Raw genomic sequence first — 15,823 nt, 5'->3', positions numbered from 1 at the left:
CAAGGACGTATCACAGACGCAACCAGATTGGGCTTGCGAGCAGCACAGTTTATGGGACAATCGCCCACCTTATTGGTATTTTATAGACAGCTGATTTGCATTTCTTATGCTTCCTGGGTGATGCAAAAAGAAAGAGTCACTGCCCCCGCTCAGTTTCTGTTTATCTTCCAGTATCCGATCATGGTATTATACAAGGCAAGCTGTTACGGACTTTAAATGCGACTCACAGGGACAATCTGTTCGTCATTTATCAGAGGTTTAAGCAACTGTAGATGGTGTAAATGTTAAATAAAGCACCACATTCTCAATATAGTCAGTCTGCAGCAGTTGTTTGTCATCAGGGGGTGGGAAAGTTCAGATCCAAGCCCACATCTGTCATGTGGGAAACCTAATATCAACAGAGAGGGAACCCTCCTCATCCTACAGGGAGACATCTGAGCCTAGGAGGTTTAGGTAGCCAGTGTTACATCTATTTATATCAATATGCCTTCATAGCACTTTAGGCAAGGCAGAGGTAAACAAAGTCGCTCAAATTGTGAAAAGAAAACAAACTGCAAAGAGCACAACATCTACTCATCACTGCTCGTGAACCAAATCTTTAAGAGGAAGGTTATTTGAGGGACGGATCACAAGAGGTCGTTGCCTGATTTGATTCTTTTCTCATGCTAGCAGAAGTCAAATCGTTGCTTCAGGTGGCATAATTGACCTGCACAGGCCACGGTAATCGACCTTGCTGCTGAGAACAGGGTGGTTTGATGCTGAGCCAGCACTGCGGGATCTGAAGGAAAATGGGGATATAAAGTGGGGGGTGTTGTGTATGTGTGTGTGTGTGAGGTGGGGGTAGTTTTCAACACGTTATCATCGCGGGACATGCGACTATTAATAAGTTGCACAGCAATGATATGACTGATTATAGACAGATGATGTGCTTGGCAGTGTAGATTAATCCCCATTTAATTACGGCTCATGATTCAGTTTGATTTCAATGGCAGCCTCTACATTTACTGTCTACATGTCAGGACACACTGAAGGTCTACAGCCGGTTTTCCCTCTGTTAGGGAAGGAAGAGGTGACTTCATTTCCTCAGGAAGTAGAAGGCTATTGGCTGTCAGTTACACACTCTCATCACCACTGCACCATGGTACCCAGCTGGCTCTCGCATTTCATCATTGCGCACGTTGACGCAATCAAGATCAGGAGGGTTCTTTTGCGTCATCATGTTTATTTTTTTTAATACAACCATATTAGAGTCATTCCTCTGTTTCACTGACAGGGGGAGGTCTATTTCTTGTAGATTAAGCGTTAACCTACTGTAACCGTAAATATGTTGAGCACATGCTGTCATGCTGAATTATAACTGTCGCTGCGTCATCGGAAACGGACGGTAGCCGAGTTTCTTTGGAGCTCCAGGCAAACATGAATAAAGCAGTGGGTGACTGCGTTTACGCAATAAATCACACTGGATTATATCAGCTCTTCCCCGATTATTGTACTAGGTGTTTAAATGATGATATTCTTGCTGGGCGATGCTTGTTTATAAGTGTGTGTGTGTGTGTGTGTGTGTGTGTGGGGGGGGGGGGGTGGGGGGGGGGGGGGGGGGGGGTGGAAGGACTGTTTCTGTTTTTCACAACCTTTGGACCATATTTAACATGTCTGTACATGTTAAATATGGTCCAAAGGTTGTGAAAAACATCGCTAGGAATAACAATAAACTATATGGGAATCAAATGTATTGTCTTTTATTTCGGGGTCCAAATACAAGACAAGACATTCGACACATTAAGTACAAAAGCACAATAAAAACTCAAAGTTTGAAAAGAAAATGATTCATTATACTTTTGCTCTGCGCATACACTCATATATTCAGGTTACTATTTATTCTAATATGTTTTGTAATCCACCTCAAATCGGTGACGCAAAAAAAGCCTTTTTTTTGGCCCGGAACATTTCGTTTGGTATATTTAGATTGGCAAAAATCACAGCAGTCAAATGTTGGATCACAGGACCAGAGCTGCTATAAATAAAGTCCTGGCTGACTACGCTCAAATTAGTCGGAAGAGGGCAGAGTGATAGTAGGAGGGCTTTTTCCGTCTCTCTCTCACTCCAGCATTCACCCTGTTTCCACCAATAAGCCCAATGAGCCGAGTGCGCACCGCCCACTGTCGATGTGTGTATTTTTTTCTCCTCCTTTCCGTTCTTCTTTTTTCTTTTTTTTTTTTACAACAGGACTGGATGTGTAGAACGTCACATGTTGTTCCCCCTCCTCAGTTCGGACACTAGCAGACATGTGTTATTTATTGCTCAGCTGTGGGAGAAGACGAACGCTCGCACACCCGGCTCTGGAAATAGAGGATTAAAATAAAGCGCGTCGTTTCTTTAGCAACTCGAGGAGAGGAAGCATTGTGTCTGATAGCGAAGGACACGAGAATGGCGAGTCCGCCAAACACGGGAGATCAGCCGTCTTTGCCCAGTAATACGAACGCGAACAACAACATCAAGAAATGCGGATATCTAAAGAAGCAGAAACACGGACACAAGCGCTATTTCGTTTTAAAAGAGCCGAGCGAAGGTTTACCTGCCCGGCTGGAGTACTACGAGAGCGAGAAGAAATGGAAAAACAAATCGGCCGCGAAGAGGGTTATTCCTCTGGACTGCTGTCTCAACATCAACAAGAGAGCGGACGCAAAACACAAATATCTTATTGCTCTTTATACCAAGGACGAGTATTTTGCAGTGGCGGCAGAAAACGAGCAGGAGCAGGAGGGCTGGTACCGGGTGCTGACGGATTTAATGGCAGAGGGGAAAGTATACGACGGCTCAGCGTCCAACTCTGCGTCCTCGCTGGTTGGCTTCGACGAGGCGAGCTACGGTGTAATAACGCCGGTTACCGCCGCCTACAAGGAGATATGGCAAGTGAATCTGAAATCCAAAGGCTTGGGACAAAGCAGAAATTTGATCGGAGTGTACCGGCTCTGTCTCTCCAGCCGGACTATCAGCTTTGTCAAGCTGAACTCCGAGGTTGCCTCCGTCATTTTACAACTGATGAATATCCGGAGGTGCGGCCATTCTGACAGCTTTTTCTTCATTGAGGTTGGTCGATCTGCAGCCACGGGTCCGGGGGAGTTTTGGATGCAGGCGGACGACTCTGTGGTGGCGCAAAATATCCACGAAACTATCTTGGAGGCGATGAAAGCCATGAAGGAGCTGTCGGAATTCCGTCCGCGCAGCAAAAGCCAGTCATCTGGTACGAACCCCATATCTGTCCCCACACGGAGGCACCTGAACAATCTGCCCCCGAGCCAGACCGGACTCCCCCGGCGGTCGCGCACTGACAGCATGGCCATGACCTCTCCTGTGAGCAAATTTTCCTCCTGTCGAATACGCACGGCCAGCGAGGGCGATGGCACCATGGCACGCCCCATGTCAGTGACTGGCAGCCCCCTAAGCCCGGGGGTCCACAGGACCCTCCTGACCAGATCTCACACCATTTCAATGCGCCCTTGTCGGACATTTGAATCTTCTTCCCTCCAGCACAGTAAGTCCATGTCTATGCCCCTATCTCCTACCCCACCCATAGCCACCCCTAGCCTGGGGAATCTGTCCTCCTGCCCAGACACTAGTGCTCCTCGCCCCTCCAGCTGCAGTGCCTCCTTCTCAGGCTCCCCCAGTGATGCAGGTTTCATATCATGTGAGGAGTATGGCTCTAGCCCTGCAGACGCGCGGGACCCGAGATTGCTGCTCACCCTACGCAGCAACACTCCCGAGTCTCTCAAAGCGGACACCCCCCCCTCCCGGGACGGCAGTGAGCTTGATGGCTACATGTTGATGGAGCGGCAGAATGGTTACCGCCGCTTACCGGAGCTGGACAAGGCTTACCGCAAGCGAACGTACTCCCTCACTACCCCCCGCCAGCAGAGAGGTCCCCCCCAAGTATCTTCAGCCTCCCTGGATGAGTATACTCTTATGAGGGCCACTTACAGCAGTGGAAGCCAGTCTTTTCGGAGGTGTCACACTGCCTCCCCTAAAGGCATGCATCCTGAGGATTTCAGGGATGTTCATATCAGCATTAGCGGTCTCCAAGGTGACAGTGGCTATATGCCCATGATGCCAGGTATGGCACCGCAGACGTCATGGTCCAAGCATGACCTCTATATGCCCATGAGCCCCATGTGTGTTTCCGCGCCAAAGCAGATCATCAACCCCCGTTCACACTCTTCAGCAGGGCTGGCCCCACACACAGACTCCCCTGGGAGTGTTTCTCTGGAGGACAGCGGCTATATGCGGATGTGGTGCGGAACCAAGATGTCGGTGGAGAGCACTGATGGAAAGCTCACCAATGGAGAGTACCTAAACATGTCTCCTGTTGACCCCCTGGTGTCTCTCACACCCTCAGACTACATCCTCAGTCCTCCAGGCGGAGATCACCACCCCCAGCAACATCACAAACAGCCTTATTCTTACAGCTCTCTATCACGCTCACTTAAAGGCCAGTTGCAGCGCAATGGGTCCACGGACAAAGACCAGTATGTGGTGATGTGTTTACAGAGACAGCGGATAGAAGAGGAGTCCAACTATTGTCCTGTCACTCCAGGAGACTCTGTGGCCAACAGCTCTCCGGGGGCACCAAGCACCCATTCCTCTGCCCCATCTCCTCTCAGAGTGGCTCCGGTAGACGGAGGTCTGGTACACCGGAGTCGGGTGTGTCGGCCCACCCGCCTGGCTCTGGAATCCCTCAGAACACTACCATGTATGAGCGAACACCCTCTTCCCTCAGAGCCACGCAGCCCTGGAGAGTACATAAACATAGACTTTAGTAGTGCTACTCACAACCTGCTGGCGTCCACAGTGTCAGCAAGCTCCGACTCCTCTGTGAGTTTAATGTGTGCAGAGAAGGGATCGCTTCCGCTCTCAGACTATGCTAATATTGACGTCAGTTCCCCGGGACACCTTGGCTCACACCAACCCAGGGGTTCCCCCACTGCAGGGTGCCTAAGCCACACGCCTGAAGTCTTGACTTGCCCTAGTCTGGTGAACGCCCAAGAAGAAGAGAAAAAAAGCACAGCGAGACAGGCAGAGGAGAGGGGGATGGTAGAGGAATATCCTCTCCAACAGCAGGTGGGCCTGGTGTGTCAGCCTGCTCCGGTCAAGGATGACTACACTGAGATGACTTTCAGTCCACCTGCTCCTCTACCTGCTCTCTGCACCACTGATGATGTTCCCCTCCCCACCAGCCCCACTGCCTGTGTCCAGAGACTCAGCCTCGAGAGCAGCATTGTGAATGGGGTGCCCCCTGTGCAAGTGGACTCATTTCTCCTGGGGGGTCCTTCGTTATCTGTCACCCTTGTGGATCCACACAGAGGGGCCAAAGTGATCCGTGCTGACCCTCAGGGGCGTCGGCGGCACAGCTCCGAGACCTTCTCCTCCACCACCACTGTCACACCAGTGTGCCCATCCTTTGCTCATGACACCAAACGGCACAGCTCTGCCTCTGTGGAGAATGTATCCCACACTGTTTGCAGCTCTGAGGGTTCTGACGAGGACTACGGCAGCAACAGCCCCATGTGCAGGGAGATGTCAGCTGGTTATCAAAATGGACTGAACTACATTGCCTTAAACTTGATGGAGGGAAACCTTGGAGGATGCAGGTTAGGGGGCTGCGATGGACTCCTGAGGTTCAAGACGACAGCCTGTGGCTGCAAGGGGGGCATGAATGGGTTCAACACCAGCCCCTACGCCAGCATGGGATTCAAGGAGACTGCCACTGCTGTGAAAGGTGAGTGTTTTCATATATGCCAAACAAATCCATTCATTCAGCAGGCTTTCATTCATGAAGGGAGTGGTGTCAGGCCTTTGGAGTAGGATAGAGATCCGCCTCAGGGCTGCTCTTCTCTGCAGAGATAGGCTACCTGTTGCTAAGCAGCACTTCTGAGCTAATTTTCTTTCAAAGTTGAGAATAATGGTTATTTTTATTAAAGAACATGCTGAGAAAAAACAGCTTTACAAGTGTGTCTGCAGTTAAGCCCACGTGTTTAACACTGACTATAGATTTAACCCACTGACTACATACATACATTATTTGAACCTTTCCCTTTTATATTAGACTAATTATCACACGTCTTACTGCTGTTCCAATCAGAGGTAAACTGGCCACAATAATATTCTATAGTGTTATGTATAGGCTAATGAAATGACAGTTATGCCAGTTTTACATGAACAGTGGTTAGGCTACATACATGTTGTGAGTTAGAACAGCATAATTCAGTCCGAATGGCTACGGGAGCAGAGGGAAGTAAAGTTGTTATGAGCATTGCTGTTGGGTGTAGGCTGCGATGTTTAGACAGGATTAGTCACCTACTCGTCACACCCAGGACACATCGACAAATCTCAAGGCTGGTCGACACTGTTTGCATGGTCTTTGATCCGTGTCAAACTGCATAGCTATTACAGATATTAGAGCAGAAGCACCGGAGAACAAGGATGTTTCCTTCCAAATAAAAGCTGATCTCCTTGAAGAGAAACAGAAAAGTGTATTTCAATTCAGGATTCACTTTGGAATTGAATGGACTTTTTTTTTTTTCTGCAACCATTTTATTTTGAAAGCTGTGGCCGGACTTGTTATACTTCATCCCGGCTCGCTTGATGCTGCTGTTGTGTGTTTGTGTGAATGGTCTGCTCTGGTCTCCCCTCAGTGACGCAGTTTTATTCCACGTCAGTATTTCAAAAAACAACTAGTCTGATCCAGTGACGCATGCAGCACTACACATGATGCGCACATGGGAGTAGCTAAAACAGGCAGAGAACAGGCTACCTCTTTATTTTCCAATTTATAACCGTCGATTGCATCTTTCATAAGAAGAAAAATGAAATCCTTATGATGATGTGTCTTTGTGGGAAGGAGCAGTTACCATGAAAACATTGCCTTTCACATTATTTTGTTCACCGTTGCGTCAGAGGCTTTTCATACGTCTCTAGATGGTGGGGGTTATTTTCCGGGACATGTCAGACGTTGCTGTTCGAACAGATAATACACTGAATACACTGACGGGATCATCGTGAGTCAGAAGGGCAGTGTTCCTGATGGTGAAATACAAGAGTTTAATTGGTGTTTGTGGTTTCACAACCAAGTTGTCTCTCTCTGTCTCTGTCTCTGTCGGCTCTCATGCTCTGAGAGCAGTCAGCGTGGGGCTTGGTGCAAGTCATCGTGTTCCCCAGAAAAACAAGTGAGTCAGTTGTTTATCAATTGTCAGGTACTGGGTTTCAGGACTGGAATGTGGGCAGTGTGCAAAGGTTGCTGGGAGAGGTGAATGCTCCCTTGTTTTTCTAACCTGGTGGGATGGACTCAGAGAGGAGGGCGGGGGTTTAGAGGATTCTTTTTTTTTTTTTTTTACTGTGGGCAACTTCACAAACACCCTGAAGAAAACGTTTTACACAGAAAGGGGGCACTCACTAATGTTTCATACAAACACATATGACTTGTACTTGGCACACACACGTATTTGTGAACCCTCACACTTATTGAGGTCCAGTTACAGGGCTGAAATATTGAATTTGTGTACCACAATGGAGACGTTTCTCCAAGGTTACAAGAGCAGGGGAGGAGGAGAGAGGGAGCTGAGGAACAATGGTGAAAGATGCATGACTTGTTTTGTTTTTCATGTACAACAAAGTAGACAATTGAGCGGTCTGGAGGGGGAAGAGAGTGAGGGGGAGGAGTAAGAAGGAAAGGAAGAAAAGAAACGCAGAAAGAGATAAAGATCAGTGTCATTCCGGTGAGAGTTGGCCTTTGCTACAGTATTTCGGTTACATAAGCCCTTCCTAACAAACAAATATCCTTGTACATAATAGTGAATGACTCTGCTCTCTGATCAGGGATGTGACCAGTGTGGCATGTCATTGATACTCTCATCAAAACACAAATACACTTCTGTTGCGTGCGTGCGTGTGTGTGTGTGTGTGTGTGTGTGTGTGTGTGTGTGTGTGTGTGTGTGTGTGTGTGTGTGTGTGTGTGTGTGTGTGTGTGTGTGTGTGTGTGTGAGAGGAAAAAGAGGGCATGACCGTTTACTACAAGATGGCAGTGCATCAGTTGTGCATCAGTTTGAAACAGGAACATTAGGAAGTCAAATCCCTTGTTCTTATTTGACATCTGAAGTTTTTGGGGAGAGACGGAGAGGAAATTGCTCCTCAGCTGCTAAGGGGATCCTGCCTGTCTGTATATGGAGGTTTTTATATGGCTCACCGAGGAATAGTTGAGTCCGTTAGTTGAGAGGTTACACTGTTGTTGTTTGGGTTTTGGCCCTGACATGGCGCTCCGGGAGAGGGGGGTGATGGGGCAGAGGAGGGGGCTGTTTAGCTTTCAGTGCACGCCTTCTGGCCCTGTCCACAATGTCAGTTACTTGACCTTTGAACTAGCGCTGTGTGTGTGAGAGACTGTGAGCGGGTGGGGGGGGGTATTGTCATAGGGGCTTGTCCAGAAATCCACACACCGCCATCTCTGTGGCAAAAGCCAAACAGGGAGGCGTGTGTGCTATATTTTTTTTACGACTTCTTACTCCCATTCTCTGGCTGTCCTCATCACACCTCTCCTTTTAGAATAAATCTCTCATGCCACTTCTCTTTTCTCCATTAAAGCTGCTTTATCATCCTCCTATCGCCTTCTTTTTCCCACCTCGGTCCTCGTCTATCTAATGTATCTCTCTCTGGCTAAACGGTGCAGACAGGGGAGAAGACTGAGTCACACTCTCCATGCCTTTCATTTGTGGGCCCAGACTGCCTCACCACCACCACCCAAACACACACTCATTCCCACTTTGTCTGTGTGTCTTCCTGTCCTGTTTGTGCACATATGCGCAGCCATCAGCAGATGGCGGAGGGGTGGTGGGTGTAGGGGGGGTCAGGGGTTTTGCACCTGCCCTGCCAAGCAGTGCTCACTGGTTATCAGGCCCTTCAGAGGAGAGTGACAATACGCTAATGACTGGCCACCATCTGCCACAACAACAACAGGGAGAAGGTGGGGGTGTGGCAAGGCAGTTTCAAGAAGCCACCACCCACCTCCCTCCTCTACATACCCCCCCCCCCCCCCCCCCCCCCCACACACACACACACACACACACACACACACACACACAGACACACCTTCTCCACACTTGTGTTTTTCCTGTTGTTGTCTGACCTCAGTGGACATTGGCTTTTCACACAAGGGGCCATTAACGGTGCATTAAACAATTAGCTAATCATATCTGATCAGAGACTAACAAGGCTCTCACTCCTCTTGCTGCTTGGTTTATCTCGCACTGCCAACAACAATAACACACAATTAATATCCAACTGGTTAGAAGGATTGTTTTGAAGTGTTTAGAGCTCATTGCTCCGATTGATGGAAATCTGCAGCTATTTTAATGACCGAATTTATCGTTTTTCAAACAAATATTCCGAACTTTCTCTGGTTCCAGCTTCACTAATTTGAGGATATAGACTAAATAATTTGTCAAATAATGAATAGGAAATTAAAATAATACCTATAGCTGCAGCCCTCAAATTGTCTTTTGTTGTGAATCAGGAGCTGGCTGCTAAACAATAACCTTTTTTTTTATGCAAGAGGGAACCGAAGAAACATGTTTGTCTTTCAGATTTGATATTTGACAGAAAAGCTCCATATATACAGTATGTACTGTAGAAAGTACACTTTTCTAGTTAAATAATAGGGTTAGCTTTTATTTGTGTAGCCCATTAGCCTATTTTAAGCCGAGAACAATTACCTTGATTATTTGATTACATTTTCAGGAACATTCAGTCTTCACCTGTTTTGTACACCCCTTTCTTACAGGTACACACACACACACACACACACACACACACACACACACACACAGCGCTCCTGGCCGTCTGATACATAACTCTTTGAGTAAAGTAGGGCGGGATGTTCCAGTCCTTGATGGGGAAAAAAAAAAGTCAACCATCCATATCCTCAATTTAGCTTGGAGTTAAGAAGGATTACATTCACTTCAGGATTAGACATTGTTGAGTGGCTTGTTTTGTCTAGAGGATGAGGAAGAGATAGAGCTTCTGTGTGTGACATGAGTGCACATGTTGTATAGTACTTACACACAACAGGTCTACTGGCTTCAGGCCGATTGAAGTTTTTTATTCATGAATAGTCCAGCACATCATAAACTCTTTTCTATCTCTCTGGACCCTGATACTGTATTAATCCTTCTCCATAGAGGTGTATTATATAGTTAAGCATAGGATTAGCTCTCAACTGGGAGGATTTGCTGCTTTTCTTGGTCATGATGATAGTATATTAAAAATCTTTGGGTTTTACCCTGTTGGTCAGACTAAACAAAACATTTCAACTCACCAGCTTTGGTCCATGGAAACTGAGATTGGTTTATTTCACAATTTTTGTACTTTTCTAAAACCATTTCTCGGTTGCAACTCTTCGTTCTTTAGCATTTTATTTCAAGGGAAAAGCCACGCTGTCAGTGCAAAAAGGTTTAAAAAATGAGATAAGATTGAAAGGATTATCTGGCTGAGACATCAGGATAACTGAGTCAACAGTGGTTGTTGTTTTTGTTTTGCTGGTTTCAAACAGAGGTGTGGGAGGTCAGAGGTGAAGAGTTAGTCAGTGTTGGTTCGTAGGAGCGCTGCTGTAGATCAGGGAGGAGCCAGCAGGAATGTAAACAGAGCACATCTGAGCCCGCTGACCTGTAGGAGGAAACCTGCTCGTAACATCCCTTTTTGTTGCTTGCAGGAGCTCATTTTCTACCTTACAGCTGATGATCCTCCTCCTTTGTTGCTGCTCAAAAAATACAGTTAAAGAAGTTTCCCCATAAGCTCATTAATTTACAACGCGGAACTACTCGAGCAGGTGATGATGCATCAGCAGACATGGGGACGTGTTTACTCTGCCTGTGAAGCACCAGGGAGGCTGCGAATACATGCCTGTGTGTGTGCGTCCTAGTCCTCAATGGAGCATGGCTAAATTTAGCCTGTGAGATCTAAATAAATAATGAACAGAGCTTGTGTGTGTGTGTGTGTGTTGGATGGGACAGGGGGCCACAGACGTGGATTGCTGGGGGGGGCGGAGGGGTGTGTGCATGTGCTCCAAAATGAGGAGGGGGTAGGAGCCATTGGGTTCATTCCCCCGCTGGACCTCTGCTCCCTTCTATAAACCCCACCCCCCAAATCTATCTGCCCGCCCACTCTTTTCTCCGATGACAATGTGCCCATACGGCACATTGTCTTGTTGCACTATTGCTTGTTCATACAATAATAATGACAATGTTTATATGTACACGGCTGCTCCTGGTTGCTAGTCTAAGCTGTTGGTGATTCATTCCTCCTTATTCAGTTCTCCTTCCCGGCACGTTGCAGTCATTCTCACCCGAGTGTCTTCCTCTACAGGCCAATGCCTGGCCCAGCCCCTCCAGAAACACACACACACACACACACACACAGATTGTTATGGACCGGCGGTCCCATGACCTCACTGCATTCCCAGTCCTCTCTGTCAGGTTGATTCTGTTACTGTGGTTTTTCCACCACTTCCAACCCCCAGTGTTTCTATTTTCTTCTGTCTCAATGGAGAGACGGAGCTAAGCCAGCACAGGTGGCACAGGAGGAAAATCAACTATTTTATCTTTTAAGTTAACTCTGTGGTTCCATATTTTTACACATCAGACATCCCTGAGGATCTGTGGAAATGCACCAGCCTATTCAATGTGTCCTGTCCCTGTGTCTGTCCCCCCCCACACACACACACACACTGTGATGTTTTGGACATCAGTAAGTGTTGGGTCAAGTGTCTATAAAGCCCAAGTATTGACATCAGCCTCTGATTTTCCTTTACAGCGTGTATGTATAGGCCAAAGACAGAGAACAGATGTGTGTGTGTGTGTGTGTGTGTGTGTGTGTGTGTGTGTGTGTGTGTGTGTGTGTGTGTGTGTGTGTGTGTGTGTGTGTGTGTGTGTGTGTGTGTGTGTGTATGGATGGAGGGAGTCGTTGAGGAGGGGGTAATAGTGAGGACTCTGAATGAAAGGTTTGTTTTAGAGAATGACCATCACATCCAGCTTTGTGAAAACAGCTCTTGTTCGTGGCTGGGGAAGAGGGAGAGGAGACGGCGAATGAGGGAAGAATTGCAGCCGTGTAGAGGGGCTTTGTGTGTGTGTGTGTGTGTGTGTGTGTGTGTGTGTGTGTGTGTGTGTGTGTGTGTGTGTGTGTGTGTGTGTGTGTGTGTGTGTGTGTGTGTGTGTGTCAGCCAAGACTTCCGCTCTCATTTGATAGCTCTGCATGCAAATGAAACCTCACAAACAAGTACACCGGGGCAAGGGTCGGCACAGCTTTCCACTGGGAGAAATGTGACACTCTGAAGACCCAGGGTTTATAGTATGTGAAAACACACAGCTGTGCTGTGCGTGGGAGTGAACCTGGCATTCTTTTGTTTATTTGACTTTAGTAGGTGTGTGATCAACAATACCTGTGTGTGTGTGTGTGTGTGTGTGTGTGTGTGTGTGTGTGTTGCTGTGTGGGAGTGTTGTTGCTGTATCTTTTGCCGTCATTGGAGACTGCCCTGTGTCAGCTGCACAGTGCTAAATGCCACTCTGTTTTTCCCTTGCCGTGAAAGCACCTGCCACTTCAGTGTCTACCAGCTGAGGAATACACACACACACACACACACACGCACACGCACACAAAGGCAAGCCGCTTGAAGAGCACTTTTTCCTTACTTGGTAACAGAGTGGGGGTATCCATTTGAACTCCCTCCTCCTTCTCTACTGCTCCATAATAAATCCCATATACTGTATGTACACACACTTAAAGTTTGTTTCTGAGGGGAGTATTGACCAACAAATCTCATTCAGTTAGATTAAACTTCATGTCTGTAAATCACATGACAATAAACTTGTTTTTGTTTTTTTTTCCAGAATGAAGGCTCCCCCCTCCTCCCTCTTTTTCACTGCAGCCGAGTGATGAGGTCGCCCCAGCGACAGCTGGACCATGCGCTGCAGTCAATGTCCTTTGACCTCTTTGCCGCCTTCGATGGTCATGGGGACGGCCATCACCATGGCAACACGGACACTTGACCCTTGCCCCTTGCCCCAAATCTTCCCTCCTCTTTTCTCGGCACCAAAACATTCAGGCACTAATGCTGGTGTTGTACTAGCTTACTTAACAAATAACAAGAACGTAAACAGACTATTAACTCTAACCATAGATAGGTTACTATTTATCTCTGTGCATAGGCCTGCAAAAATGTTCTGCAGTATAATGTTATTTTACTTCTTTCTATTGTTATTATTACCATTCATACACTTTCAACTGGTCTTTTGGCTTCAGCCAGTAGTTGCCAGATCCTCTCACCTGAAAACCTGTGAACCAAACCTGGAGAGCAAAGTGTGCACACACATACACGCAAAAAACCTTTTCATGCATACAGATTACATATATTTATTTATTTATTTATCATGTATGTATGCATTTAATGAAGTGTGTGTGTGTGTGTGTGTGTGTGTGTGTGTGTGTGTGTGTGTGTGTGTGTGTGTGTGTGTGTGTGTGTGAGAATTTGTATACAGATTGTACTGCAAAAAGAACTGGCATTTCTGAACATATTTAAAAATCCAAGTTAACATTTTGCTAAAAAAAAAAAAAAAAAACCTACCTCAGCAAACCCCAGGTTGGTACCAATTCACACAATAGAAATATATATGAAATATTTATTTTCAGAGGTGAATGTTTTTTTGTTTTTTAAAAAAAATTACCAATCCAAAGCCTTACTCAAGCCATCAGCCCCAATCTGATGGACCTTTTAAGTTTGGACCTATAAACACGCAGTATATCAAAGATTGAATCGATCATCTTATAGACTGAATGTTCATCAAAGCCGAAATGAGAGACAGCCTCTCTGAGATTAAGTTCTTTCCTCTCCCCATCTTACATTTATGACAGGATTATGTATTAAAGATCCAGAGTAATATATTTATTAATATGCCTGAAATGGAGGATTCACATGCTAACAGAATACCCAGAGGACTTTAGAGGAATACCTGACATTGCATTGCGTAACCCATGCATGCAGGTGTCACACATCCAAACATTGCAGCATGAACCAGGTCCAACTGGACCTGACCACCAGATCTGTGGCCTGTCTGAGCCCAAGTCTCGGCACCTTTATACACTTTACCTACTCAGCCACTGTTCACCTGTGATATCCTGCACACCCACACACCCTGCAGGAAGTTATGACCTGTCAGGAAAAGGGACGGAGGACATGAATGTTTGAAGTTATTTATACAAAGTAACTTGACAGCTCAGAATCTTAAGTTTTCTCACCTGATGCCTCTTTGCGGAGCGCTGTCACACCACGTGGTTGGCTGGCAGGTGCAGGCAGCGCTGGGCAATGTATGACGCAGTCTGACTGGCTGTTTAATGAGCCGCTCGATAGCTTGAAACCACTTTGAGCTAAGAGAGAGCCAGGCAGGACACGCAAGAGCTAATGCATGGTCTTGCACTTACAAACTTTCCAGATTGTAACACAAGACACATTGAATGTAGTACATGCTGTGTTCTGGGCTTGGGAACACACAACCCGACAAACACCCCAGCAACTGCAACAACATCAACGAAACATGCAGAGGTACTGAATCGAAACTATGACGCAGATACAAGCCTCTCTTTATTCATTTGAATTCACTGGTACTTAACCGTTGCCTATATACTGTAAATAGTGACAGATAAATTACATTTTAGCAAACGCTGAGAAACTTTGAGAGATGTTAAGTTAAATAACTTATGTTGTTTGTACTGTACATATTATGTGTTTGAGTGAACTTTCTGATACAACAAAAGCACTAATTAAGTTATAGGCTAACCAGTATGGTTTGGCTTAGATTCTTTTTAAACTGTCATGGGATAGTCTTGTTAAATGGATGCCACTATGAGGACATTTTCTAATGCTGTAATTCTGAAAACAAAGGATTTTAAGAGAAGTCATCATTACTTCACAAAATTAATTTTTGTTACTTAGGTACAACACAAATGGCATATATGCAATATTTACACTTTTGAAAATTAGTTTACAAGACGTACCAAATGTATAAATACTGTTAATAATGTTTGTTAATCCTTAAAATCGGATTCTTTGCTGTTTGTGCATTTTTTTCTCTCCAAATTTGAAATGAAAACTTTTTTTGTGTTTGTTTTTTGCTAATCAAGCCTCTTGGTGTTTTGAGCAGTGTTTTGCATTTGGATAATGTTTCAAGTTTTTATTCAACATCTAAAGGTTACGATATGGGCTTATCTTGCTGTGTCTTTCATTGTGAATATTTCATATCTTGCATATTGTGATGCTACTAAGAGATGATAATTTAAACTTAGTTCATTGCTTTAGATTGTATTGATTCTTTATAGACACATGCAATAAATAATGATGTTATTTAAGAAAGCCATTCGTGTCTGTGTTTCCGCTCTCCGCCCTCTCTCCTCCACATCACATCACAAACAAGCCCTAGCTTTTCATCTTTCGTTTCAATAGGCACTCGCCGGAGCAGATGTTTCAATTCAGTTTCCTGCCTCTTTCATTAAGAAAACCTTCATTAGGAAAGAGAGGACATATCTAGATTCTCTTTCATTTCCCATGTCCCTCCTTGTTTTTAAATCCCTGCTCCCTATTGAGCAAGAGTGCATTAAGAATTGGGTGTAGGCCTAACCTGGTGTTGCCTCCAGCATTAGCATTGTTATTGTTTTTCTGTGCTTCGCTCCCAGTCCCCACCCCCAGCAATAGTAATTAGACCGGCGTGTTGAAACAGCCCCTGGAACTGGGAGGGAA

General features: G+C 45.9%; 1 protein-coding gene across 1 annotated transcript; it reads left to right on the top strand.

Annotated features, from left to right (window-relative positions):
- Positions 1-2,071: 2,071 nt before the first annotated feature.
- Positions 2,072-15,443, top strand: irs2b (insulin receptor substrate 2b). Its single transcript, XM_068704917.1, has 2 exons — positions 2,072-5,773; positions 12,924-15,443. The coding sequence occupies exons 1-2, from the start codon at positions 2,428-2,430 to the stop codon at positions 12,926-12,928; spliced, it is 3,351 nt and encodes a 1,116-aa protein (XP_068561018.1). The 5' UTR covers positions 2,072-2,427; the 3' UTR covers positions 12,929-15,443.
- The last annotated feature ends 380 nt before the right edge of the window (positions 15,444-15,823 follow it).

Source organism: Cebidichthys violaceus, unplaced genomic scaffold, assembly GCF_023349555.1.
Source record: "Cebidichthys violaceus isolate CVI_PGR_0920_01 unplaced genomic scaffold, fCebVio1.0.p SCAF_11, whole genome shotgun sequence".
Classification (NCBI taxonomy): Eukaryota; Metazoa; Chordata; class Actinopteri; order Perciformes; family Stichaeidae; genus Cebidichthys; species Cebidichthys violaceus.
Note: the sequence above shows the minus strand (reverse complement) of the source record. Positions and strands in the feature narration are given on the sequence as shown.

Bases quoted from the DNA above. Each gene is read 5' to 3' on its own strand.
- irs2b (XM_068704917.1), top strand. From the start codon at position 2,428: ATGGCGAGTCCGCCAAACACGGGAGATCAGCCGTCTTTGCCCAGTAAT.